Here is a 23,405-nt window from a genome sequence, read left to right on the forward strand (position 1 = left end):
GACGTCGCGCTGCGCATCCGCGCGCGCCTCGAGCACGACTGCGACGGGACGTCCTGGGCCGCGAACCTCACGGCCGACGACGCGGCGCCGGACGGGGCGTCGGCGGACGACGCCGCCGCGCCGCCGCCGCCGCCCCCGGACGCCGTCGCGTCCGTCGTCGCCTCGGCGAGCGCCGCGGCGCTCGCGAGCGCGATCCTCGCGCGCGCGCGGGGCGACGCGCCGTTCCGGGCCATGCTCCGGAACGCGTCGGCGGCCTAGGCTGGCGGATGCTGGGTCCGGGAGAGCGAGTTTACTCGAGGGCGAAGTAGTCCCCGGGCCGCGGCGTCGGGCTGTACGTCGGCGCGTAGGTCGGGTCGTAGCGGCGCTCGACCGGCCGCGGCGTCGGCCGATAGCTCGGCGCGTACCGCGCCTTCGTCGGTTGCGGCGTCGGCCGATAGCTCGGCTGCGGCGTGGGCCGATAGGACGGCCGGTACGTGGGCCCGTAGCCGCCGGCGCCGACGCAGCCGGCGCCGAGCTCGTCGTCGACGCGCCGCAGGAGCATCTCGTTCATCTCGTGGCAGGTCGCCACGTCCGGGTGGCTCCCGTCGAAGGTCGCGATGTCGACGCCGTACACGTCCACCGCCGGCACGCCCCGGTCCGCCGCGACGTCGAGCGCGACGGCGTTCTGCTTCTCGATCGCGGACCGCCAGTCGACGTCGTCGTCGTCCGGGCCGCAGCAGGTGCTCGTGCGCAGGATGGACACCACGCCGTCGTCCCGCGTCAGGATCTCGTCCGCGGCCGCCTCGACGCGGTCCCGGAAGTCGTCCTCGCAGTCGTCGGTGAAGGTCTCGCCGCAGAGCGCGCCGCCGACCTCGGCCTTGAGCTCCCACCAGCCGTGATGGTACAGGATGATGTCGGCCTCGTCCACGACGTCGCCGGCGATGTCCTCGAGGGACGTCTCGCCGCCCGTGTCGTCGTCGTCGCACCACGCGGCCTGCAGGAAGTAGAAGCTCGTCCTCGCGCCGCGGCCCAGGTCCTTGGAGAAGCGGGTCTGGTGCTTCGCGGACGCGCCCGAGTAGCGCTTCCAGTCCGTCCACTCCTCGGCGTCGTCGTAGTCCGTGTCCGCGCCCCAGTCGTCGTCGAACTCGACGAGCTCGCCGGTCTCGAGCCACGTGTTCAAGCCAAAGAAGCAGAAGCGCGTCACGGAGTCGCCGAGGAAGACGAGATGCCGGTTTTCGAGGATGCACATCGCCTCGTCGACCGTGACGGGCCGCGCGGGGCGCAGGAGCGTCGCGAGCGCCAGCCCGCGGAACACGCTGCCCATCGTCATCGTCTTTTTTTGAATAGGTTCACTTACGGTTCAACGAGTAAGTTCGAGAGCAATGGGCAGCCTCCCATGAACTTCGACGAGCTCATCGCGTGCGCGCTGCCGGACGAGTTCGTCTGCGTGTCGCCGACGGAGAGTTGGCTCGACCTGCTCGAGGAGTGCGAGTCGCCGTATCCGAACGAGCAGGAGGAGGAGGTGAGCGCCGCCGACGCCGAGGCGGCGGCGGTGCTGTCGGCGGCCAAGGCGAAGCTCAGCGGCGGCCTCGGGGGCCTCGACTTTTCGAAGCGCGACCTGCCGCCGCCGCCGCCGCGCCGGGCGCGCAGCGGCGCCGACGGCGGCGGCGACGGCGAGGAGGACGAGGGGCGAGCGTCCGGCATCGCGCGCGCGCTCGCGGCGCCCGACGAGCCCGAGGAGGAGGAGGCGGCCGCGGCGGGCGTCGGCGACTGCGCGAGCGGCGAGACGCTCACGTTCTTCCTGCCGAACGCGGCGCCCGTGACGCTCGTGCTCGACGAGGAGGTCACCGTCGGCGAGGCCGTCGAGCGGCTGCTCCACAAGGTCGGCGAAATCTTGGGCGGCGGCGGCGCGCTGGGGCGCGGCGTCGACGCGCTGGGCCACGGCGCGGAGGCGGCGGCCTGCTACGAGGTCATGCTCCACGACGCCGACGGCCTCCCCGACGACGACTGCCCCGCGCTCGAGCGGGACCGGCCCTGCGTCGCGTTCGGCACGGACGAGCTCTGCCTCGTCGAGGGCGCGGCGGCGCCGGCGATCATGCCCGACGACCGCCCGGGCGGCGCCCCCGCCGCGCCGGCGGTGGCCGCGGCGCCCGCGCGGTCCGGCGTCGTCGTCGTCGGGCCGACGTCCGGGCTCACGGTCTACCTGCCGGACGCGACGCCCGCGGGGATCCGCGTCGGCGAGCGGACGACCGTCGCCGAGGCCATCGAGCTCGCATTAGACGCGGCGCCCCCGGAGCGGGGCCTGGGCGGCGGCGCGCGCGCCGCGGCCTGCTACGAGCTCCTCCTGCACGACGGCGACGGCCTCCCCGACGAGGACTGCCCGGCGCTCGAGCGCGAGGGGCCGGCCCTGGCCTTTGGCGAGGACGAGCTCTGCCTGCGCCTGATGAGCGGCGCCGTCGTGCCCGACGACGAGCCCGCGCCGGAGCCCGCGGCGCGGCGGTCGTCGGCGCGGAGCTCGCGCGCGAGCCGGCGGTCGTCGGCGTTCCCGCGGCCGAGCAAGACGGGCCTCTGCAGCATCCGCGTCCTCTACGACGAGGGCGACTTCGTCGACCTGAAGACGGACGGGTCCTGGACCGTCGCGGAGATCCTGCCGCGCGTGCTCCGGCGGCGGCAGATGCACAACTGGGGCATCCCCTACGGCTTCAAGTACCTCGAGGAGGACCAGGCGCGGCTCTGCTTCCCCGAGCCCTTCGTCTGCGACCACCTGACCGTCGGCGACCTCGCCATGAGCGGCGTCTTCACGCTCCAGCTCTACTGCGAGCTCTACGCGGGCGGCTGGTACCTCGACGCGCCGGCCGCGCCCGAGCCGTCGCTCGTCAAGGTCGACCCCCACCCGCGGAGCGAGGAGGCGCAGCGGCGGCGCGACGCCGGCGGCGGCGAGCGGCGGGGGCCGCCGGACCCGCGCGACTTCCAGTTCACGCCCGCGTCCGGCGTCGCGTTCAAGGAGTGGAACGTCGTCAAGACCAACGAGCTCGGCCGGCGCCAGGAGCGGGTCTTGGGCGTCGACGGCTCCAAGATCTACAACACGAAGCGCGACCGCAAGAACATGAAGCTCATCACGCTGACGTACCGGCCGAGCCGGCGCATCGAGGACGTGCTCTCGCTGAAGATCCTGGACCAGTACGACGACCGGCGCACCGTGCGCATGACCTTCACGGAGCGCGGCAAGCAGATCGTCCGCGACCTCGAGTTCGACGCGGCCCAGGAGGCGGCCCACGCCGTCGCGAAGATCCGCTACAACCGCGCGCTCCTGCTGGAGAACCGGCGGCGCTTCGCGCGGCCCGACGACGACGCGCCCGCGCCCCTCGGCGACTAGTAAAACAGAAAACCCCCGGGCCGTCACTCGCCGAGGTCGACGATGCGGCAGGACTTCTCGTACATGGGGTACTTGAAGAGGATGAAGCCGTTGTAGAACGCGGCGACGATGAGGAAGACGCCCGTGAAGACGCCGAGGGCGTGGAGCCCGCTGAAGCAGAGCATGCCGACGAGGACCATGAAGCACATGCGGCCCGTCGCCCGGTACATGAAGCCGAGGTTCGACGCGATCATCTTCGCCGTGCACGAGCAGTGGAGCTCGAAGGTGAAGAGCAGGAGGCCGAAGAGGAAGAGGTAGATGCAGATGACGCCCGTCGAGATGCCTGCGGTCATCTCCATGAGCTTGATCGTCGCCACGAGCGCGAGGAAGAAGGCCGCGACGACGTTGGAAAGGCGCATCGCGAGCACGGGCCTCGGCAGCTGCATCAGCGAGATGTCCATGGGCGGCGGCCCGCCGGGCACGTCCGGGTAGCCCCCCGCCTGGTCGGCCAGCGGCGCGCCGGCGGGCGGCTTCGGGTCGCTGAGCCACTGCGGGTTGCCCGCCGCCGGCGGCACGGCGTCCGTGTGCACCGGCGACGCGGCGGCGTTCATCCAGCTCGGCTGCGAGTCGTTGGGCGGCGGCGGCGCGGCCGACGCCGCGCCGGAGATCGACGCGTCCTCGAAGGGATTGTCGTCGCTCGACATGGTCGCGCGCGCGATGGCTGGGGACGTCTTTTTGGTGGCGCGTCGTCCACGACGACAGGCGAGTGATGATTGGGCTTGGAAAACAGCAGCTTTGCCACAGGAATGCTCGCTGAACCCCAAATTTACCACAGGCTTTGCTTATGCTCTCTCAGGCTCAAACACCATAGAGAGGCTCTGCGCGCCGCGAAAGCAAGCGACCCATTGCATCGTGTGTCACAGAAGCGCTGCGCGCCGCCAAACCGCCAAAAGAAAGCGCTGCGCGTGAAGCAAACCGCAAAAACATGCCGTCGCGCAAAGACGCCTGGTGCTTTATGGCCGTCGTCGCGTTGACGGTCGTCGCGACGCGCACGCACCGCGCGAGCTTGGCCGGCCGCTTCCCGCTGAGCCGGCGCGAGCGCGGCTTCATGCAGGAGCGGCAGCGGCGCACGGAGGCGGCCGTGCGCGCCTACGAGCGCGCGGCGCAGCGCTTCGACGCGTCGCGCCTCGAGGAGGCGAGCGCCGCGGCGCGCGACCTGTCGGCCGCCGCGCGGCGCGGCGACGCCGCGGTCGTCTCGATCCTCGACCACGGCGCCGCCGGCGACGGCCGCGGCGACGACGCGCCCGCGCTGCGGCGGGCCGTCGCCGCGGCCGCGGGCGCGACCGCCCCCCGCGTCGTCGTGCACCTGCCCGCGGGCCGCACGTACAAGATGTCGGCCGTCGTCCTCGCGGACGTCGAGGACCTGGAGCTGCGCATCGACGGCACGATCCGCGCGCCGCCGATGGACCGCTGGCCGGCGCGCGCGGAGCCCGAGGACGAGACCCAGAGCCCGGAGCTGCGCCGCATGCGGTACGCGTTCCTCGAGCTCCGGCGCGCGAAGCGCGTGACCGTCACGGGCAGCGGCGCCGTCGAGGGCTCGGGCCGCGCCTGGTGGCGCGTGCGCAAGCGGCGGCCGTCCGTGCGCGCGCCCGTGCTCCTGCTGGTCGCCGACTCGCGGGACGTCGCGGTGACGCACCTGCGCCTCGCCGAGTCGCCGTTCTACCACGTCGTCGTGCTGCGGTCGTCGTCCGTCGCGCTCCGGCGGCTCCGCGTCGCGTCGCCGCCGGGGTCCGTGAACACGGACGGCATCGACCTGCTGGCCGCGCGCGACGTGACCGTCGACGACTGCTGGGTCGACACGGGCGACGACAACGTCGCGATCAAGGAGGGCTGCGTCGGCGTCGAGGTCCGCGGCGGCACGTTCTACAAGGGCCACGGGCTGAGCATCGGGAGCCTGGGCGAGGGCGGCACGACGGCGTCCGTGCGCGACGTGGTCCTCAGCGGCGTCCGCTTCGTGAAGACCTCGAACGCCGCGCGCGTCAAGACGTGGCAGGGCGGCTCCGGCGCCGTCGCGAATGTGACGTTCCGCGATCTCGACGTCCGCGCCGTCGGCGCGCCCGTCGTCGTCGACCAGTTCTACTGCCCGGAGTCCCAGCACCCGGGGCCCTGCGCCAACGAGTCCAAGGCCGTCGCCGTCGAGCGCGTGACCATCGACGGCGTCACGGGTCCGCGGCCGGCGTCCCGCGACTGTTTCGAGAGACGAGGGCGCGGCCGCCCGACGCCCCGGACCGGCGACGCATTGCATCGACCCCGCTTTAGGTTGGCACACGTCGGGCGTCGCGGCCATGCTCCACTGCTCCGACGCCGCGCCGTGCGACGTCTCCGTGTCGAACCTCAAGCTCGAGGGCGCGCCGGGCTGCTCCAACGTCGTCCGCTGCTGGAACGTGAAGGCCGGGCCGGGGCCCTGCGCGGCGGGCAACGCGATGCACGGCTTCCGCTTCGACCTGTCGCGGAAGGAGCGGCGGGCCCTCGCCGTGAACGCGACGTGCGTGCACCCCGACTAAGGACTCCGGGATGATTAGGGGGCGCCGCGGGCTTGTCCCCGCGGACGCGGCCGGGGGTCGTCTCTCTTCTCGAGCGCGGCTTGTTCCGCGCCTCTCTCGCGTCGGGAGCTTCTCACAGCTCCATGGCGGCGACGCCGCCGAGCGTGAGGCCGAGCATGAGGAACTCGGGCACGTAGTGCATCGGGTACTTGAGCTTGAGTCCCGGGGTCAGGTAGCCGTACTTGGCGTTCCACCTAATCGTCGGGCGTCCCGCCGCGCGCCGCCGCGGGGGAAACGGACGCCGGCGCTGCGCGGGTAGAGCACGCCGATGGCGAACGACGCGGCCGTGCCGACCTGCACGGCCTTCTCCGTGTCGATGAGCGTCATGAGGTAGGCCATCCCGCCGAAGCCGACGGACGCGCCGCGGATCCAGAACTCCATGTGCTTGTTCGACTTGAGATTCCAGTCTGCGCGCGCGGGGGGAGCGATCTTTGGAGACGTCGATGGTTTTTGGCGCGTGATGGTTTATGGATACGCGAACGGTTTCCGGCGCGACGCGGAGCGAGCGGTTTTTGGATACGCGACGGTTTACGGCGCGCGACGGGTTTCGTTCCGGGGCGGGACGGTTTTCGGATACGCGACGGTTTCCGAGGCGGGACGGACTTCGGATACGCGACGGTTCTGGCACGACGCGGGCGCGCGACGGTCCGTCGTCATCTTCGCCGGCACAAGCAGCATTTGCAGTGCATACACGCCCATGATAACCACCCAGACCTTCACGTATAATTCGCCGTCGACATAAGCCATGATTGTTGCTGTGTGGGCCTAAGATGCGACTAGAAATGACCTGGAGGATTCAACTCCCCTGTGCAACACGGCGGCACGCGCAGGCGAGAAACTGTGGATTTTAGGCGAGCTGCAGCGAGCTGGACCGGCTTGAGCGTCGACTGGCAGCCGCCCAGCCCGAGAGGCGTCCCCAGGTGCCTCAACACCGCACAAATTACCAATGGGACGGGGGCCGCCTTTAGTAGGATCTGCTCTGTGCACACATGCCATCGCGAAGCGCGCGGCTCACTCGGCGAGGCCGCTGTGGCGGAGGAGCGCGTCGGGCGACGGGTCGCGGCCGCGGAAGGCGCGGAAGACCTCCGCCGGCGGCGTGCCGCCGCCGAGGGCGAGGACCGTGTCGCGGAACTTGCCGCCCAGGGCCTTGACCTCGGCCTCGTTGTCGAGGCCGACCTCCTCGAAGGCCGCGAAGGCGTCGGCCGAGAGCACCTCGGCCCACTTGTAGGAGTAGTAGCCGCAGGAGTAGCCGCCGGCGAAGATGTGGCCGAAGGCGCAGAGGAAGCGGTCCTCGGGCAGGGGCGGGAGCGCCGTGTACTGGGAGAAGACGCGCTTCTGCGCGTCGAACGGCGTCTCGGATCCCGCCGGGTCGTAGCGCGCGTGGAGCTCGACGTCGAGCTGGCCGAAGGCGATCTGGCGGCTCATGCCCAGGCCCGCCTGGAACGTCTTGGCGCCCTTGAGCTTGTCGTAGAACTCGTCGGGGAGCGGCGCGCCCGTCTCGTAGTGCTTCGCGAAGGAGTAGAGCGTCGGCTTGTCGAGGAGCCAATTTTCCATCCACTGCGACGGCAGCTCCACGGCGTCCCACTCGACGCCGTTGATGCCCGCGGCGTCGCCTACCAAGTGCAACGGGGTCGGATTTCTTCACGTCCTCAGGCGAAAGTCACGCAAAAAAACACTCCCGTCGCTCGACGCTGGGCGTCGCCGTCCTCGACCCTGGTGAGCATGTGCTGGAGGCCGTGGCCCATCTCGTGGTAGAGCGTCTCGACCTCGTTGAACGTCATCAGCGACGGCGCGCCGCCGACGGGCGGCGACCCGTTGCACGTCAGGTAGGCCGTCGGCACCTTCTTGTCCAGCGCGCGGCTCTTGCCCACGCAGACGTCCATCCACGCGCCGCCGCGCTTGTTCTCCGGCCGGCTGTAGGGGTCGAGGTAGAACGACGCGACGAGCTCGCCGCCGTCGCGGATCTCGAAGTAGCGCACGTCCTCGTTCCAGACCTCCGCCGCGCCGTCGGCCGCCGTCACCGTGACGCCGAACAAGCGCTCGATGACGCCGAACAAGCCGTCGAGCACGGCGGGCAGCGCAAAGTAGGGCCGGAGCTCCTCCTCGGAGTAGTCGTAGCGCTCCTCGCGGAGCTTCTCGCTCCAGCGCGGGATGTCCCAGTGCTTCAGGGCGCCCTCGTGGCCGTTGGCGTTGGCGTACGCCTGGAGCTCCGCGAGCTCGGCCTTGGCCGCGGGCGTCGCCTTCGCCGCGAGCATGTCGTGGAGCTTCTCGACGTCCTCGATGGAGTCGGCCATCTTCGACGACAGGGACACCTCGGCGTAGGAGTCGAACCCCAAGAGCTTGGCCTGGGCCTGCTTCAACGTCAAGATCTCGTCGATGAGCGGCGCGTTCGCCTCGCCCGCGCGCGTCACGAAGGCCTTGTAGAGCCGCTCGCGGATCGGGGAGCTCTCGAGGTGCTGCATGGCCGGCAGGTACGACGGGATGTCCAACCCGAGGAGCCAGGGCCCGTTCTCGGCGTCGGCGGACTCGCACTTGCCCGCGGCCTCGGCCTTTTGCGCCGCGGCCGCGAGCGCGGACGCGGGCAGCCCCGCGATGTCCTCCTTCGCTTCCACGAGGAGCTCGAAGGCCTTGGTGGCGTCGAGCACGTTATTCGAAAACGTCGTCGACAGCTCCGAGAGGCGGAGCGAGTTCTTGTTGTACGCGTCCTTCGCCTCGCCCTCGAGCGCGACGCCGCCGAGCCGCATGGACCGCAGGGACGCGTCGACGACGCGCTTCTGCGTCGGCGAAAGGTCGTCGGACCGCTCGCCGAGGCCGTCGAGGGCCTCGTAGACCGCGCGCGACTGGCCGAGGCGCTGCGTCATCTCCACGATCTTCGGCTGCATGGCCGCGTGGGCCTCGCGGAGCGCGTCGCTGTTCTTGACGCCGTTGAGGTGGCCGACGACGCCCCAGGCGTAGCCCAGCGGGAAGCTCACGCGCTCGAGCCCCTCGACGGCCTCCTCGTACGTCGAGTCGCGGCCGAGCGACGCCTCGAGCGACTCGAGCTGGCCGCCGAGGTCCTCGAGCAGCGCCGTCATGCCCGGCTCGATGTGCTTCTCCTCGATCTCGCCGAACTTGGGGAGACCCTCCTGTTGCAGGAGGGGGTTGGACCTAGGCGGGGATGGCGCGTTCCAGGCGCCATGTCAGCCTTTCAAAAGCGGCCACGTCCGCATGCGCATGGACACTGGATGCGACGCGAAGCGGGCCGTGCCTTTGCGCAAGCGGGTCGGGCGCTTCGCGAGGGCGCCGGTGAAGGCGCGAGCAGCGGTGATGAGTGAGACTGCCATGACAATAGAACGAGCCATGTTTTAGCTGCGCATCAGCTGCGCTGGCGCATGGCGCTCGGTTTTTTGTGGAGAGCGATTCTTGAACGCCGTGGTAAAAGGCCTCGATCGAGCGCCCAGAGCACCGTGCTCAGCGCCGCCATCGACGCGCGCTCACGCCTCATCGACCGTCAAAAACAGCCACAACAAATTCCACGCCTCGTCGAACGTCGACACCGCCGCATCGAACCCGCGCAACGCCCAACCGCAACGCGAAACCATGGCGAAGCTCTCGTGCATGCTCTCCTGCCTCCTCGCGGCGGCTTCCGCCCTGCAGCCTCCGGCGGCGTCTCTCCGAGCGCTCCGCGCCGCGCCGGCCTCGGCGCCGCTCCGCGTCGCGAGCACTTCATCGCGATGGGCGCTCTACGCCGGCGGCGACGACTACGACGAGGACGGCAACTACGTCCCGCCGAAACAGGAGTACGACACCGAAGGCATCGGCATGCCCGACTTCCAGAACCCGGTCACGCTCACCGCGATCGGCTTCGGGCTCATCGCGTTCAACTTCTTCGTCCTCGCGGGCTTCGGGAGCGGCGGTCTCTAGGCGGCCGCGAAGTAAGCTCGAAGCGAAGGTTAGTGCGGCCCGAGCGATGACCGCGCCCAGGTCGCGGACGGCGCGGCGGGGTTCGCCGCGACGCCGTCCTGCTTGTTGATGGCGACGATGGCGACCATCTCGTCCTTGTCGGACGTGTCGCCGGAGACGCCGACCGCGCCGATGGCGACGCCGCTCTCCTCGTCGACGACGAGCACGCCGCCGGGCACGGGCACGAAGCGCCCGCCGGAGACGTCGCACAGCGCGCCGACGAACGTCGGCCGGTCCTTCAGGCGGTCGCGGATCTGGCGCGAAGGCATGCCCATGGCCAGGCACGCGTAGGCTTTGCCCCGCGCGATGCCGACGCGCATGACCCCGCACCCGTCCTCCCTGAGCGCCAAGACGTCGTGCCCGCCGGCGTCCAAAACAACTACTGCCAGCGGGTGCAGGTCTACGTGGTGCGCCTCCGCCAGGGCGTCCTCCGCGATGACGCCGGCGAGCTTTAAATTCATCGACGACGGCACGTGGACAAGCTGCTCGTCGCAGCGGCTCCGCAGCGAGTGGCAGAGCGCGAGGCCCGCGCCGGCGGCCAGCCGCCGGGCGACGAAGCTCATGATCAGAAGATCATCGTCGGCAGCCCCGAAAGAAGGTTTTTTAAACGCGTCTTCAAGTTGAACGCCCCCCGATTACGGCTCACGGGGACGCGGGGATGGGCTTGCCCGCGAAGGAGAAGCGCTTGAGGCGCTTGCGGTCCGCGGGCGCCGAGTTCTTGTTCTCGGCGAACTCGTGGGCGAGGGCGGAGAAGGAGTCCTGGGGCATGGCCGCGAGCGACGGCCGCGGCTTCTCCGCGTGCTGCGGCACGTAGGGCACGGGCGCGGCCATGGCGCGCATGGCGGCCCAGTCGACCTTGTAGAAGAAGGGCAGGTTCATGACGTCCTTGCCGCCCTTGGTCCCGAAGCCCGCGCGCTCCTCCGGCTTTTTCTCCAGGAGCTGGGACAGCGAGTGCGCGAACTCCTCGGAGTCCCCGGGGGCGATTTCCGGCGGCCCCTTCAATATGGACTCCATGATGACGCGCGCCTTGTGGCCCGTGAAGGGCGTCACGCCGTGGACGAGTTCGTAGAGCAGGACCCCAAAGGCCCACCAGTCGACCGCGTGGCCGTAGCGGTGGCCCTTGAGGATCTCCGGCGCCATGTACTCGACGGACCCGCAGAACGAGTGGAGCGGCTGGGCCTCGAGGGGCACGTTCGGCGCGCAGAGGCCAAAGTCCGTCAAAGCGACGTGGCCCGCGCCGTCGAGGAGGATGTTCGTGAGCTTGAGGTCGCGGTGCACGATCTTGTGGTCGTGCACGTGCTTGAGCGCTAAGAGAAGCTCCGCGGCGTGGAACCGCGCGCGGTCCTCGTCCATGCCGCCCTCGGGCAGGTGGCTCTCGAGGGACCCGCCCTCCCAGTAGTCCGTCAGCGAGTAGAGCCCCGCGGGCGTCTGGAACGCGTAGCGCAGCGTCACGACGAAGGGCGACTCCATCATGCCGAGCGCGACGCGCTCCGCGCGGATGCACCGCTCGAAGTAGGACTTGTTGTCCGCGAGCTTCGAGATCGTCTTCATGGCGAAGACGCGGCCCGCGTCGGGCTCCTCGACCTTGCGCACGAGCAGCACCTGGGAGAACGCGCCCTCGCCGATGTTCTTGAGCACCTCGAAGTCGTCGAGCGTCAGCCGCCGCGGCTCCGGCTCCTTGGCCTTCTTCTTCCGCAGGCTCCTCGGCGACAGCGGCAACCGCAGCACGGGGCAGAACACGGAGAAGGACGACCGCCGCTCCTCCTCGTCCTCGACGACGAACTCGTCGTCGTCGGGCGCCTCCGTCGCCAGCGTGTCGGAGCTGAAGAACTGCTGCCCCGCGGACGCCTCCGCGACGGCCTCGGAGAAGCGCACGCGGCCCGCCGCCGGGGCGGGCGCGTCGTCCGGCGCGACCACGGGCGGCGACTCGAGGCCCTCGGGCTTGTCCGCGGGCTCCTCGGACCGGTCCGCGGGCAGCGGGATCGTCCGCACGGGCGTCGCCGGCGCCGCCGCGTCGTGCTGCTCCTGGGCCGTCACGTAGCCGCACCAGGGCTTGCCCGGGTCGTTGCCGTCGATCTCGAAGGCCTCGTCGCCGTGCTCCTCCGTGCGCCCCGGGGACGGGCCGAAGCCCACGCTCTGGAACGTGCCGCACAAACCGCCGTCGTCCGCGCTCGCGGCGCCCGCGGGCGGGCTGCCGCAGACGCTGTTGAAGAAGGACATCTGCCGCTTCTCGTCGAAGTTCCGCACGAGGTCGTCGATGCCGTTGGCGCCGGGGCTCACGGGCGCGTCGCGACGGAACGCCCGCTGCTCCTCCTCGGATTGGCAGATGCAGTAGGGGGAGGTGAACGCGGCCCCGTTCCCCTCCTCCTCCTGGCGCTGGCAGAAGAGCGTGGTGGACAAAGCCCGGCCGACGCGGCGGCAGACGATCGCCGCCGCGCGCCCGCGCAATTCCACAAACGCTGGCGGAAATGAAGCGCACAGAGCTCTCCTGAGGGCAGGGCAGCTATAAAAAACGGTGCGCAAGGGATTTGTTGAACAGCAACATTTCAGGAATCTTCAAGGTGCTTTTAGTTAAAGACTTTGCATCTGAGCTTTGCTCGCTCAGCCGGCCGACGGCCGCGTCCTGGCGCGGGCCCAAGGCCTCCGCCGCCGCCGCGCTCCAGGGCGTCAACGCCCTGCTGCCGCCGTCGCTGTGCCTGCGGACGCTCGCTCGTACTGCGCCTCCGGGAGCCTGGCCACGGCCGCGATGCGCTCCCCGAGGACGGTGCTCAGTCCGAGCCTCTACCCCGGCGCTCGGCCCGGGGGCGAGGAGGACGTCGCCGCCGGCGAGGCCCACCGCGCCGCCGGGAACGCCCACTACGGCGCCGGCGACTACGCCGCGGCCCTGGCGTCCTACAGCGCCTGCGTGCTCGCGTCGCCGGCGGACCACGTCGCCTACAGCAACCGGAGCGCCTGCTTCCTCCAGCTGGAGCGCTACGAGGACGCCTTCGACGACGCGGAGCGGTGCACGCGGCTCGCGCCGGGTTACGCCAAGGGCTACCTCCGGCGCGGCGGCGCGGAGTGGGCCCTGAACCGGCGCGCGGACGCGCGGCGCTCCTTCGAGGCGGGCCTCGCCGCCGAGCCGGGCCACGCGCGCCTCGCGGAGGAGCTCGCGCGCTGCGCGGCGCGCACGGACACGTCGCCGCACGGCGCGGCGAGGGCGGCGATGTACCGGACGATGGTCGCGTCGCCCGCGCTGGACGTCGAGGGCCTCTTCGATTTGTTGCAGGACCCGGACCGCATCACGGCGGAGGTCGTCGCGGCGCGCGCGACGCAGCTCGACGGGCTCATGGCCTACCTCGCGAAGACGCTCGAGGTCGACCTCGTGGTTCTGGAGACGTGCGCGCCGCTCCGCGAGGCCTACGACCGCGCGACCTTCGCCTGCGGCCAGCTGCTGTCGAACTGCCCGGGCGCGGCGAGCCGCCTGCCGTCGGCGCCGCGCGTCGTCGACGCGCTGCGCCACGCGTGCCGCTGCGGCTGGCGCATGGAACCGCGGGCCCGGTCGCACGGCGTGTCCAAGTTCGCCGCGAACGCGCTCGCCGTCGTCGCCGCGGCGGGCGACGCCGACGACGGCGTGCGGCGCCGCGCCGCGCGGCATCTGCTCGGCTGCGCGCTCCAGTGGCTCCTCGACGCGACGCCGGAGCCCGCCGCGGCCGTCGCCGTCGCGGCGAGCCCGTCGCGGCCGCCGCCGCCGCCGCCGGCGCCGGCGCCCGCGGCGAGCGCCCTGGATTTCGGCGCGGCCCTCGAGGCCGTCGCCGCGACCGTGGGCCAGGCCGTGTCGTCCGCGCCCGCGGCGCCGCCGGCGCCGCCGGCCGACGACGACGCGAGCGACGACAGCGACGACGACGACGACACGCCGGAGGCGTCGGCGCAGCGGGAGAGCCAGCGCATCGTCTGCGGCTGCGGCGCGCTGAGCCCGCGGCTCTCCGCGGCGACGTGGCTCGAGCGCGTCTTCGAGCGCGGCGTGCCCCCGTGGATCCGCGACGAGTGCGCGGCGCACCACGACGCGGAGCTGCTGCTCGTCCACGTCTGCGTCGCCGTGCGCGACGAGCGCGCGCCGCCCCTGGGCCTGCCGGGCCTCGTGCGGTGCCTCGCGCCGCGGCTCATGGCGTCGGACATCCGCGTCGACCTCTTCGTGCGGCCCGAGTGGCGCTGGGACGCGGCCGTGCGCGTCGCCGACCGGGCGGACCGCGAGTCGACGAAGCGCAAGGCCACGGACGAGGCGCCGCGGCCCCGCAAGGCGCCCCACGGCGGCGACGCGGCCGACGACGCGCGGCCGCCCGGCGCGGCGACGCGGTCCGCCGCGGCCGCGGCCCTGGCCAGGGACCTCGGCGACGTCGCGGGCGACGCCAAGCTCGCGCGCAAGCTCCAGCGCCGCTTCGACGAGGACGCCATCGCCCGGAGCCGCGGCGAGCGCACGGGCCTGCCCCCGCGGCGCCTCGGCGAGTGGGTCGCGGCCTGTGTGCAAATCAACCAGTGAGCTGGGACGTCGGGGCCAAACTTGAGAATTCTCTAGCTCGGTCAAATCGAAGTCGATTCGGCTGATTTCTGGACGAATCGATTGCTCTCGTCGAGTTCTCGAAGCACAGCTGAAGAGTCTGGTCCGAACCGTTCGATTACGCTCACATTGAAGTCGAGTTGAATATTTGATTTGCACACAGGTCGCGGCGAGCCTCGGCTACCTGTTGCTCTTCGTCGACGGCGACGACCTCTTCGCGGCCCACGCCTGCGCGGCGCTGACGAGGCTGGCGGCCTGCGACGGGTCGAGCCGCGTGTCGACGGGCCTCTGGTGCGGCGTGCCGCTCCTCGAGAAGCTCAGCGCGTTCGCGTGCAAGGACGCGAACGCCGTGCAGTTCCTCGAGTGCCTCGCGCGCAAGGAGACGCCCGCGCGCCTCGCCATGCTGTCCCTGGCGGCCGCCCTCGCCGGCGAGGACGCCGCGGCCGCCGGCGAGCGCGGCGACGGCGGCGGCGGCGACGACGGCGGCGGCGACGGCGCCGCCGCGCCCATGGACGAGGACGCGCCCGCGCCCGCGGCGCGCGGCGGCGGGTCCGACGCCGCGGCGCCCCCGACGGAGGACGGCGGCGCGGCGGCGGCGGCCGCCGCCGCCGACGACGACGCCGACATGGACGACGGCGGCGCGCCGGCGGCGGCGGACCACGACGAGTCGTCCGCGCCGACGCCGTCCTGGGCCGAGTACTTCCACGAGCTCCGGGGCACGCTGGGCGTCGGCGGCTCCGCGGGCGAGGCCGACGACATGGTGCTCCTGTCGAACTTTGACGCCGCGGCGGCGGAGCTTCCCATCGCGGGCGAGCTCGTCCTGGGCTTCGACGACGGCACGACGCTCAAGGTGCCCGCCGTGCCCGCGGCCTGGAACGAGCGCTTCGCCGACGCGACGTCGTCGGCGGCCCTCATCCCCTGCGACGGCAAGCTGCTGGGCAGCGACCGGTGGCGGGCGCTCGTGCGGCCGGCGTCCGCGCTCCTCCTCGACCGGTCCCTGATCCGCAAGTCGCCGGCGGCGCCGGACTGGGCGACGGCGGTGCAGCTCGCCGCCGACGCCGGCGCGGCCGTCGTCGTCGTCGTCAACGACCTCTTCGACGACGGCGCGTCGCGGCCCGCGTTCCGCATGGGCGTCTTCGGGGCGAAGCCCCCGAAGATCGCGGGCTTCATGGTCTGCGGCGGCGACGGCGAGCGGGTCAAGCGCGAGGCCGAGCGGCGCGCCGTCGTCTCCGTCGACGTCACGACGATCCGCAACGCGCGGGGCGACGCCGGCGGCGCGGAGGCGGGCGCGTCGCTCGCCGGCGCGCCCGTGTGGCCGCTCCGCGGCGTGCCGCGCGACACGTCCCAGGCCTGGGCCCTCGCCGAGGCCGTGGCGTCGGCCGTGCCGTCGCCCGCGCTCGACGCCGAGCTGCGGGCGCTGACGGCGCGCATGGTCCCCGCGGAGAAGCGCGTCTGGCTCGCGCGGCGGTTGCAGCGGCACCACCGCGCGGCGCGGGACCTCGACGACGACGAGGCGCCCCTGGCCTTCGTCGAGTGCGACCGCCACGCGCCGCAGCTCCCGCAGCTGCGGCGCCAGTTCGCCGAGGAGACGGGCCTCGGCGCGCCGGACATCGTCGGGGACTTCGAGGTCCGGTTCAAGGGCGAGTCAGCCGTCGGGTCCGCGGTGCTCCGCGAGTGGATGGACGTCTGCGCGCACCGGGCCTTCGTCGCCGGCGGCGGCCGACTGCTCAAGACCCACGACCACGGCCGGTCCTTCGTGCCCAACGCCGCGGCGCTCTTCGCGAACGGCCACTGGCGGTCCGACTTCGAGGCGCTCGGCCGTTTGTTCGGCCTCGCCATCTGGCAGCAGGTCACGCTGGACCTGCCGCTCCACGCCTACGTTTGCGAGGCGCTCTTGAACGACGGCGAACTGCCGGACCGCGACGATTCGGAGCTGTTGGAGGCGCTCGACCCGGACCTCGAGCGGTCGCTGCGGTGGATCTCGGACGAGGCGAACGACGTCTCCGGGCTGTGCCTGGACTTCACGGACGCCCTCGTCGTCGACGACCCGGACCTGCCCGGCCTCGACGACGCGTCCGAGGCGACGGACGCGCCCGAGGCGCCGCCGCCGCGCGGCGCGCCGCGCGTCGTCTCGTTGGACCGCGACGTTTTGACGGACGGCGACGCGCCGCTCGCGCCGGGCTCCTCCGTCGAGCTCTGCGCCGGCGGCGCGGCCCGCGACGTCGACGCGTCGAACCGCCACGACTTCGTGCGCGCCATGCGCGACTGGCGCCTCCGGAAGAGCCTGCGGCTGCCGCTCGAGGCCGTCGCGCGGGGGCTCCGAAAAGCCGTGCCGCGCGACGTATTGGTCGACGCGCGGAAGATGCTGAGCGCCGACGACTTCGGCCGGTTGCTGAGCGGCCTCCGCGACGTCGACGCGCGTCGCCCCGCGTCCTATTTGCGTTCGAAGAGAGGACTTTGCGAGATCCGCGGCGGTTGTTTTCCGTACCGCCGCGTCGAGCTCGCGGGACTTAAACCCGGAGAGTCCGAGAGCCACCCGCGGGTGCCGTTGACGCGGGCCGCCCTCGTCCCGTGAGCGTGACCCCGCGAGTTTACACCTGAGACCCGCACAGGTGGGCGACTGGCGGAGGCACACGCGGCTCGCCGGCGGCCTGCGCGCGGACGCGCGCGAGGTCCGCTGGTTCTGGGCCGTCGTCGACAAGTGGGCCGGGGGCGCGCCGCCGGACAAGCGGCGGCTCCACGGGCTGCTCCAGTTCGCGACGGGGTCGCGGCGCGTGCCCGTCGGCGGCTTCGCGCACCTCGTGGGCCTCAACGGCGGCAAGCACCCGTTCACGCTCTCGTCCGGCGCGCACCTGAGCGAGGGGTCGCTGCCGACGGCCCACGCCTGCATCTGCACCGTGGACCTGCCGAGGTTCGCGTCCTTGGCGGCCGCGGAGAAGAAGCTCCTCGAGGCCGTCGACGTGGGCACGAAGCGCTTCGACGAGCACCCGACCGCGGAGCACGACGACCGCGACGACGAGGGCGCGTAACTCTACCGGCCGCCGTGTTACTAGAGCTCCGCGAGGGTCTTGTCGACGACGAAGTCGAGGACCTTGGGCAAGACGCCCTGGAGCGAGTCCGACGCCTTCGCGAGGTTCGCGAGGAACTCGTCTTGCGTCGGATGCTCGCCGTCGACGATGTCCGTGACGACCTTGATGCCGAGGAGCGGCGTGCCCGTGAGCTCCGCGGCCCAGGCGATGGCCGCGGCCTCCATGTCCTTGCAGACGGCGCCGGACGCGTCGATGATCTCCGCGTCCGTCGGCGAGCAGTCGAGCGAGTTGCCCGTCGTGCACGGGCCCGTCTTCGCGCCGAGCGCCTCCACGAGCCGCGGCGCCGCGACGGCGGCGCGCTTGCCGACGCACATGGCGTCGTAGCCGGGGATGGGCACGCGCCGGTCGTGGTGCTGGAACGACGACACGCAGTAGACGTCGCCGACGGCGCCGCCGCGCTTCGCGAAGCCGCCGCACGTGCCCGCGTTGACGAAGAGGTCCGGCGCGTCGCGCTCCGCGGCGAGGAACGTCGCCAGCGTCGCGAAGTCCGTGCCCACGAGGCTCTTGCCGTCGCTCATGCCCGGGTTGTAGACCACGACGGCCGCGCCCTTGTACGTGCCCTCGTGCACGATGACGGGCGCCGGGCCGCTGGTGCTGCGCTTCTTCAGGCCGAGCGCGGCGATGAACGGGGCGCTCTCCTGCTCCATGGCCACGAGGAAGCAGACCTTGTTGAGCTTTTTCATGGCGGCCATGCTCTCCGATGCTGTGGCGAGAGCTTCATCATCGCTTTGTTGACTCGACTCGTCTCGAGACCTCGCGGCTCTCGGCGGCATCTGGGCGTGTTCCGCCTGAGTCGTCGTCGAGTTCCAGCGCCGTACGCCCGCCCGCGCCGTCGCAAGCAGCTGCCGCAACAGACACCGGAGCCCGCGTCGCCTTTCACGCGCCGTCGCAAGCGCCAAACATGCTCTTCCTCGAGGCGGAGCTCGACGTGCCCGACGCGTCGCAGCTGCCGGCGATCGCCTGCCCGGAGTGCGGCGTGCCCACCGTCGCGCGCGACGACGGCTTCCTCTGCCTCGAGTGCGTGCGCGCGACCTACGACTGGCGGCGGCCGCTCGAGGCGCACGTCGCCAAGCACCCGAAGCTCCTCGCCGTGCGGCGGTGCAACGAGTGCGCGCGCGTGCTCACGTCGGACCCGGCGGCCAAGGTCGAGCGCTGGGAGGCCTGCGACCGCGAGTCGGACGCGCTCCTCGCGTTCCTGCTGCGGCGGATCAAGAGCGCGCTCATCGGCAAGAAGGCCGCGCAGCTCGTCGCGGGCCTGTCGAACGGCCTCCGGGGCCGCGAGCTCGTGCTCGCGGACGCGCGCCTCGTCTGGACGGAGCCGCACAGCCGGCGCCTGCGCCTCGACGCGGAGCTCTCGCACGCGTCCGTGCGGCAGCGCTGCGAGTTCGAGTTCGTCGAGGAGGGCTGCAAGTGCGACGACTGCGCGGGCGAGGCGCGCGAGAAGCGGAACCGGAAGATGGGCAAGGGCGGCGGCGACTTCGGGTGCCGCGTGCAGATCCGCGTCGCGCGGCTCCGCACGGGCGACGCGGCCGCGGGCGCGCGGACGCTGCGGTCCCTCGAGGAGTTCCTGCGGTCTCTGGGGAAGCGCGGCGGGCCGCGGGAGCTGCGCTTCGCGGCGCACCGGCTGCCCCACGGCCGGGGCCTGGACGTCGACTTCGACGAGGAGCGCGAGGCGCTGACCTTCGTCGAGGAGCTCCGGCGCGCGGGACGCGCGCCCGTGCGCCTCGCGAACCGGACCAAGAAGCTCGTCACGCACGACCCCAAGGCGAACACGGCGGAGTTCCAGCGGACGATCCTGCTCGAGATCCCGCCCGTGTCCAAGCACGACCTCGTCAAGCTCGGCCGGCGGGTTTTTCTCGCGACGTCGGTCCGCGCGACCATCGCGCTCGCGGACGTCGTCACGGGCGAGCTCCGCGACTACAACGCGGAGGCCTACTTCAAGAACCCCTTCGACGCCGTCGCGTCGACGAAAAGCATGGTCGAGGTGCGCGTCGTCGGCAAGGCGCCCCTCTCCGAGGACGTCGACGTCGCGCGCCACGCCGACGACGACCCGGTGCCGGCCGACGCGCGGCGCCTCCCCGAGGCCTCGCGGCGCGCGGGCGCCGTCGTCAAGGCCTACGACCTCCACGCCGTCGTGGGCGTCGACCTGTCGAAGCTGCCGCGCTTCGTGCTCGTGGCGCCCGGCGGCGCCAAGGAGGACGGCGACGACGCGACGACGGCCGTCTCGACGGTCATGTCCAAGGCGGCGAAGCGCAAGGCGAAGAAGCGCGCGGCCCAGTCGGCGAGCGTCGCGTCCGACGCGCCGACGGAGCGCGACTTCGACGACGACGAGTTCCAGAGCCTCCTGGACCAGCCCGCGACCATCCCCGAGCTGAGCGAGCTCGAGATCGACGACGACGACGACGGCGCGGCCCCCCTCGGCTCCGACGAGTCCTGGGTCAAGGTGTCCTAAGGTGCTGGGTTTCCTGCACGTGTGTCCTAGGAAGGTGCTGTTATCGAAGGTCCTCGGGGTAGAGCTCCGCGCCGAGCCGATCTTCCACGAGGCGCACGAACATGGCCGCGGCCACCGGCAGCGCGTTGTCGTTGAAGTCGAAGCTCGTCGAGTGGAGCGTGCAGTTCGACCGGCAGGCCGCGCCCGCGTCCGCGAAGGCGCCGGGCGTCTCGAGATCGATCGACGCGTGCCCGGCGTACCGCTCCTCGGCCGCGCCGACGAAGAAGAACGCGCCCCGGGCGAGGCCGCCGTCCTGCGGTCGCAGGAAGTAGGAGAAGTCCTCGCCCGCGAGCAGCGGGAGCCCGTCGTCGAGGTCGACGTCGCGGCCCTCGCGCGCCGCGGCGCGCGCGACCGCGGCCGCGCCCTCCTTGTAGTTGACGACGGGCGGGTACTTGGTCGCGATCTCCACCGTCGCCGTCGCGCCGAGCGCGGCGCACGTGCCCTCGACGACGCGCGTCACCGCAGACTTGACGGTCTCGAAGACGCCGTCGTCGAAGTCGCGGATCGTGCCGGTCAGCAGCGCGGCGTCGGGGATGACGTTCAGCGCGCCGGAGCCCGCGTGGAAGTTCGTGACGGACACGACGGCGGACTCGGCCGCGGGCACGTTTCGCGAGACGACGGTCTGCAGCGCCGCGACGACGTGCGCGCCGGCGACGACGGGGTCGACGCCGTTGTGGGGCTGAGAGGCGTGGCCGCCTACCAAGCATGTCGGTAACGAGTTTCTTCGTTTTCCCGCTCAAAAGCTCTCGAAAATCGTCGCGGCCGCGGGACGCCGGTGGCCGCCCGCGCCCGTCACGGAGATCCGCAGCTCCGACGACCGGCCCATGACGGCGCCCGCCTTGACGCGCACGGCGCCCACGGGCGCCGTGGGCAGGTTGTGCAGGCCGTAGATCTCGTCCACGCCGTCGAGCGCGCCGCCGCGGATCATCGGCAGCGCGCCGCCGTGGCGCCAGCCGGCCTCGAAGCGCCCGCCCTCCTCGGCCGGCTGGAAGAGCAGGCGCACGCCCGCGTCCGGCGGGAGCCGGTCGCGCCGCCGCGCGAGGAGCGCCGCGGCGAGCACGAGGCCGGCCATGTGGCCGTCGTGGCCGCACATGTGCGCGAAGCCGTCGCGCGCCGACCGGTACGGCAGCCGCGGGTTCGCCTCCTGCATGCGCAGCGCGTCCATGTCCGCGCGCAGCGCGATGCGCCGCGCGGGCGCGCCGGGCCCGTCGATGTCCACGACCAAGCCCGTCCGCGCGCACGGCGCGATGGCGGCGGCGTCGACGCCGGCGATGTCGACGAGCGCGGCGCGGAGCCTCGCCTGCGTCCAGGTCTCCTCGAAGCCGGCCTCCGGGTGCGCGTGCAGCTCGCGCCGCAGCGCGCAGCAGGCGCGCACGAGGCTTTCGTCCATCGCGCAACGCGGAGGCCGCGTCGGTGCGGCGCGATGCCGAGGCGCCGCTCTTTGTGCGGCAGCATTGCTTCAGGTAAAAAAGGTGCCCTTCGCGTATCAACCTCACATCGAGGTGCGCAGACTCGGCAGCATGGTCCGCGTCGGTCGGCGGGCTGCCCTGGCGACGGCGGCGGGCGTGAGCCTCGCCGTCGTGGGCCTGCGCGTCACCGGCGTGCCGCGCGGCATCGGCGCCCTCTTCGCCTTGGACGACGCGTCGAGCGCCTACACGACGACGACGCTCACGCGCGACGACCTGCTGGCCTACGACAAGGTCTGCGCCTGGGTCGCGGACACGGAGAACGTGGCCGACTGCTACGCCGTCAAGGACGCGCGGCTCAACTACCTCGTGCCGTCGAAGATCGAGGTCCGGTACCGCAGCGACCTCCTCGAGGGCGAGATCGGCGCGGCCGCGGCCAAGGGCTACATCGCGTACAACATGGTCTACAACGAGGACGACGACGCCTGCTCCGCGTCCTGGTTCATCATCATGTCCATGAAGGGCGTCATCAAGACCATCGTGCCCCTGAAGATCGACGGCGAGGTCGGCCGCGCCGCGGGGCTCAAGAACTGGAACGACGACTACCTCGTCTTCGCGGGCGCCAAGCAGATGAAGTTCGGCGGCAACGCCTACAAGATGGACTGGAAGACGGGCGACTACGAGGAGCTCTGCGACGCCGCCGTCGACATCCACGACGTCCAGCGATCGACGACGGACGGCAGCGCGATCTGGTACCCCAAGGACACGGAGTACCGCCGCGCGAACGTCGACAGCGGCGAGGTCACGCTGGCCCTCGACGTGCCCAGCACCGTCGAGGACCTGAACCACGTCCAGGTCCTCGCCGACGACGAGTACGCCATCTTCTCCAGCCGCCTGACGAACTCCATCATCAAGGGCAAGGCGAAGACGGGCGAGCTCGTCTGGGAGCTCGGCGGCGACGACGGCGAGTTCTCGCTGACGGACCTCGACGGCTACACCTACGCCGCGGGCCACTCCTACTGGAAGGGCCAGCACAACGCCGAGTACATCGGCGAGGACCAGTACGCGCTCTTCGACAACAACTACGACCACGAGACCGCGGGCTCGCGCCTGCTCGTCGTCCAGGTCGACGAGGACGCCATGTCCGCGGAGATCGTCTTCGAATACGCCACGGGCACCTACACCAAGGTCGGCGGCGACAACGACCTCGTGCCCACGGGCAACTACATCGCGACGTGGTGGCAGTCCGAGTACTACACGGCCGCGGACCTCTACGACAGCGCGATCGTCGAGGTCACGACGGACTCGGAGGTCGCCTTCGAGGCCAAGTTCTACAGCGACCGGTCCTGCGCCGACGACGAGTGCTCCATCGACGACGAGAGCTGGTACGCGTACTCCGTCGAGCGCTTCTACGAGTACCCCATCGCGTACTCCGTCTCCTGCGTCGAGGCGTCGACGCTGTCCTTCACGGCCCACGACACGCACAAGTCGCCCTCGGAGACGTCCGGCACCTACAAGATCTACGACGCCGCGGGGACGCTCCAGACCAAGGGCGACTTCGACTTCGCGGCGCACTGGCGCCCGCAGACGGTCGACGTGTCCTCGGCCGACATCCCCAGCGAGGGCACGCTCCTCATCGTCAACCAGTACGGCGCCACGGCCACGGAGACCTTCACGTGCTGATCGCCTCCTTAGGGTGCTTTGCTTTTTTTCTTTTGCGCGACGGCACGTTGCGGCTCTATTGATGTTGCCGTGCAGTCGAGATCGACCGTCTCTGGAGGCCAGAACTCGCGAAGAACGCCTCTCAGTCGTGCAGTACTCCGCGGTCCGCGAGCTCGTGCTCGCACCTCCCAGACGTCGCGCAGTAAAAAATCCGCGCGTTTCCGCTCTCTCAGCGACTCCGCGGCTGGTGCAGGGGCGCCGAGGCGACGCTCCGCCGCCGGTGCCGCGCGGACATGCGCACCGTGCCGCTGCGCCTCTACCTGGCGCTCGCGCAGGCGCAG

General features: G+C 71.6%; 5 protein-coding genes across 5 annotated transcripts; 1 reads left to right on the top strand and 4 right to left on the bottom strand.

The window, feature by feature from the left end:
- Positions 1-4,240: 4,240 nt before the first annotated feature.
- AURANDRAFT_36645 (hypothetical protein) lies at positions 4,241-5,911 on the top strand (the record flags this gene model as incomplete). Its single annotated transcript, XM_009036569.1, has 2 exons — positions 4,241-5,559; positions 5,654-5,911. The coding sequence occupies 2 exons, from the start codon at positions 4,320-4,322 to the stop codon at positions 5,896-5,898; spliced, it is 1,485 nt and encodes a 494-aa protein (XP_009034817.1).
- A 953-nt stretch (positions 5,912-6,864) lies between these two features.
- On the bottom strand, positions 6,865-9,080 carry AURANDRAFT_36649 (hypothetical protein; the record flags this gene model as incomplete). The annotated part of the gene is made up of 2 exons (XM_009037091.1): positions 6,865-7,550; positions 7,628-9,080. 2 exons carry the CDS (start codon positions 9,009-9,011, stop codon positions 6,949-6,951), a joined length of 1,986 nt encoding a protein of 661 aa, XP_009035339.1.
- A 1,603-nt stretch (positions 9,081-10,683) lies between these two features.
- AURANDRAFT_11829 (hypothetical protein) lies at positions 10,684-11,544 on the bottom strand (the record flags this gene model as incomplete). The annotated part of the gene is made up of 1 exon (XM_009037090.1): positions 10,684-11,544. A coding segment is annotated over one exon (861 nt), but the record flags the coding sequence as incomplete, so codon positions are not given.
- A 5,903-nt stretch (positions 11,545-17,447) lies between these two features.
- Positions 17,448-18,227, bottom strand: AURANDRAFT_36652 (hypothetical protein; the record flags this gene model as incomplete). The annotated part of the gene is made up of 1 exon (XM_009037089.1): positions 17,448-18,227. One exon carries the CDS (start codon positions 18,195-18,197, stop codon positions 17,466-17,468), a length of 732 nt encoding a protein of 243 aa, XP_009035337.1.
- A 1,770-nt stretch (positions 18,228-19,997) lies between these two features.
- On the bottom strand, positions 19,998-21,386 carry e2 (peptidase 2; the record flags this gene model as incomplete). Its single annotated transcript, XM_009037088.1, has 3 exons — positions 19,998-20,100; positions 20,197-20,692; positions 20,768-21,386. The coding sequence occupies 3 exons, from the start codon at positions 21,384-21,386 to the stop codon at positions 19,998-20,000; spliced, it is 1,218 nt and encodes a 405-aa protein (XP_009035336.1).
- Positions 21,387-23,405: the final 2,019 nt, after the last annotated feature.

This window comes from Aureococcus anophagefferens, assembly GCF_000186865.1.
Source record: "Aureococcus anophagefferens unplaced genomic scaffold AURANscaffold_5, whole genome shotgun sequence".
Taxonomy (NCBI): Eukaryota; class Pelagophyceae; order Pelagomonadales; family Pelagomonadaceae; genus Aureococcus; species Aureococcus anophagefferens.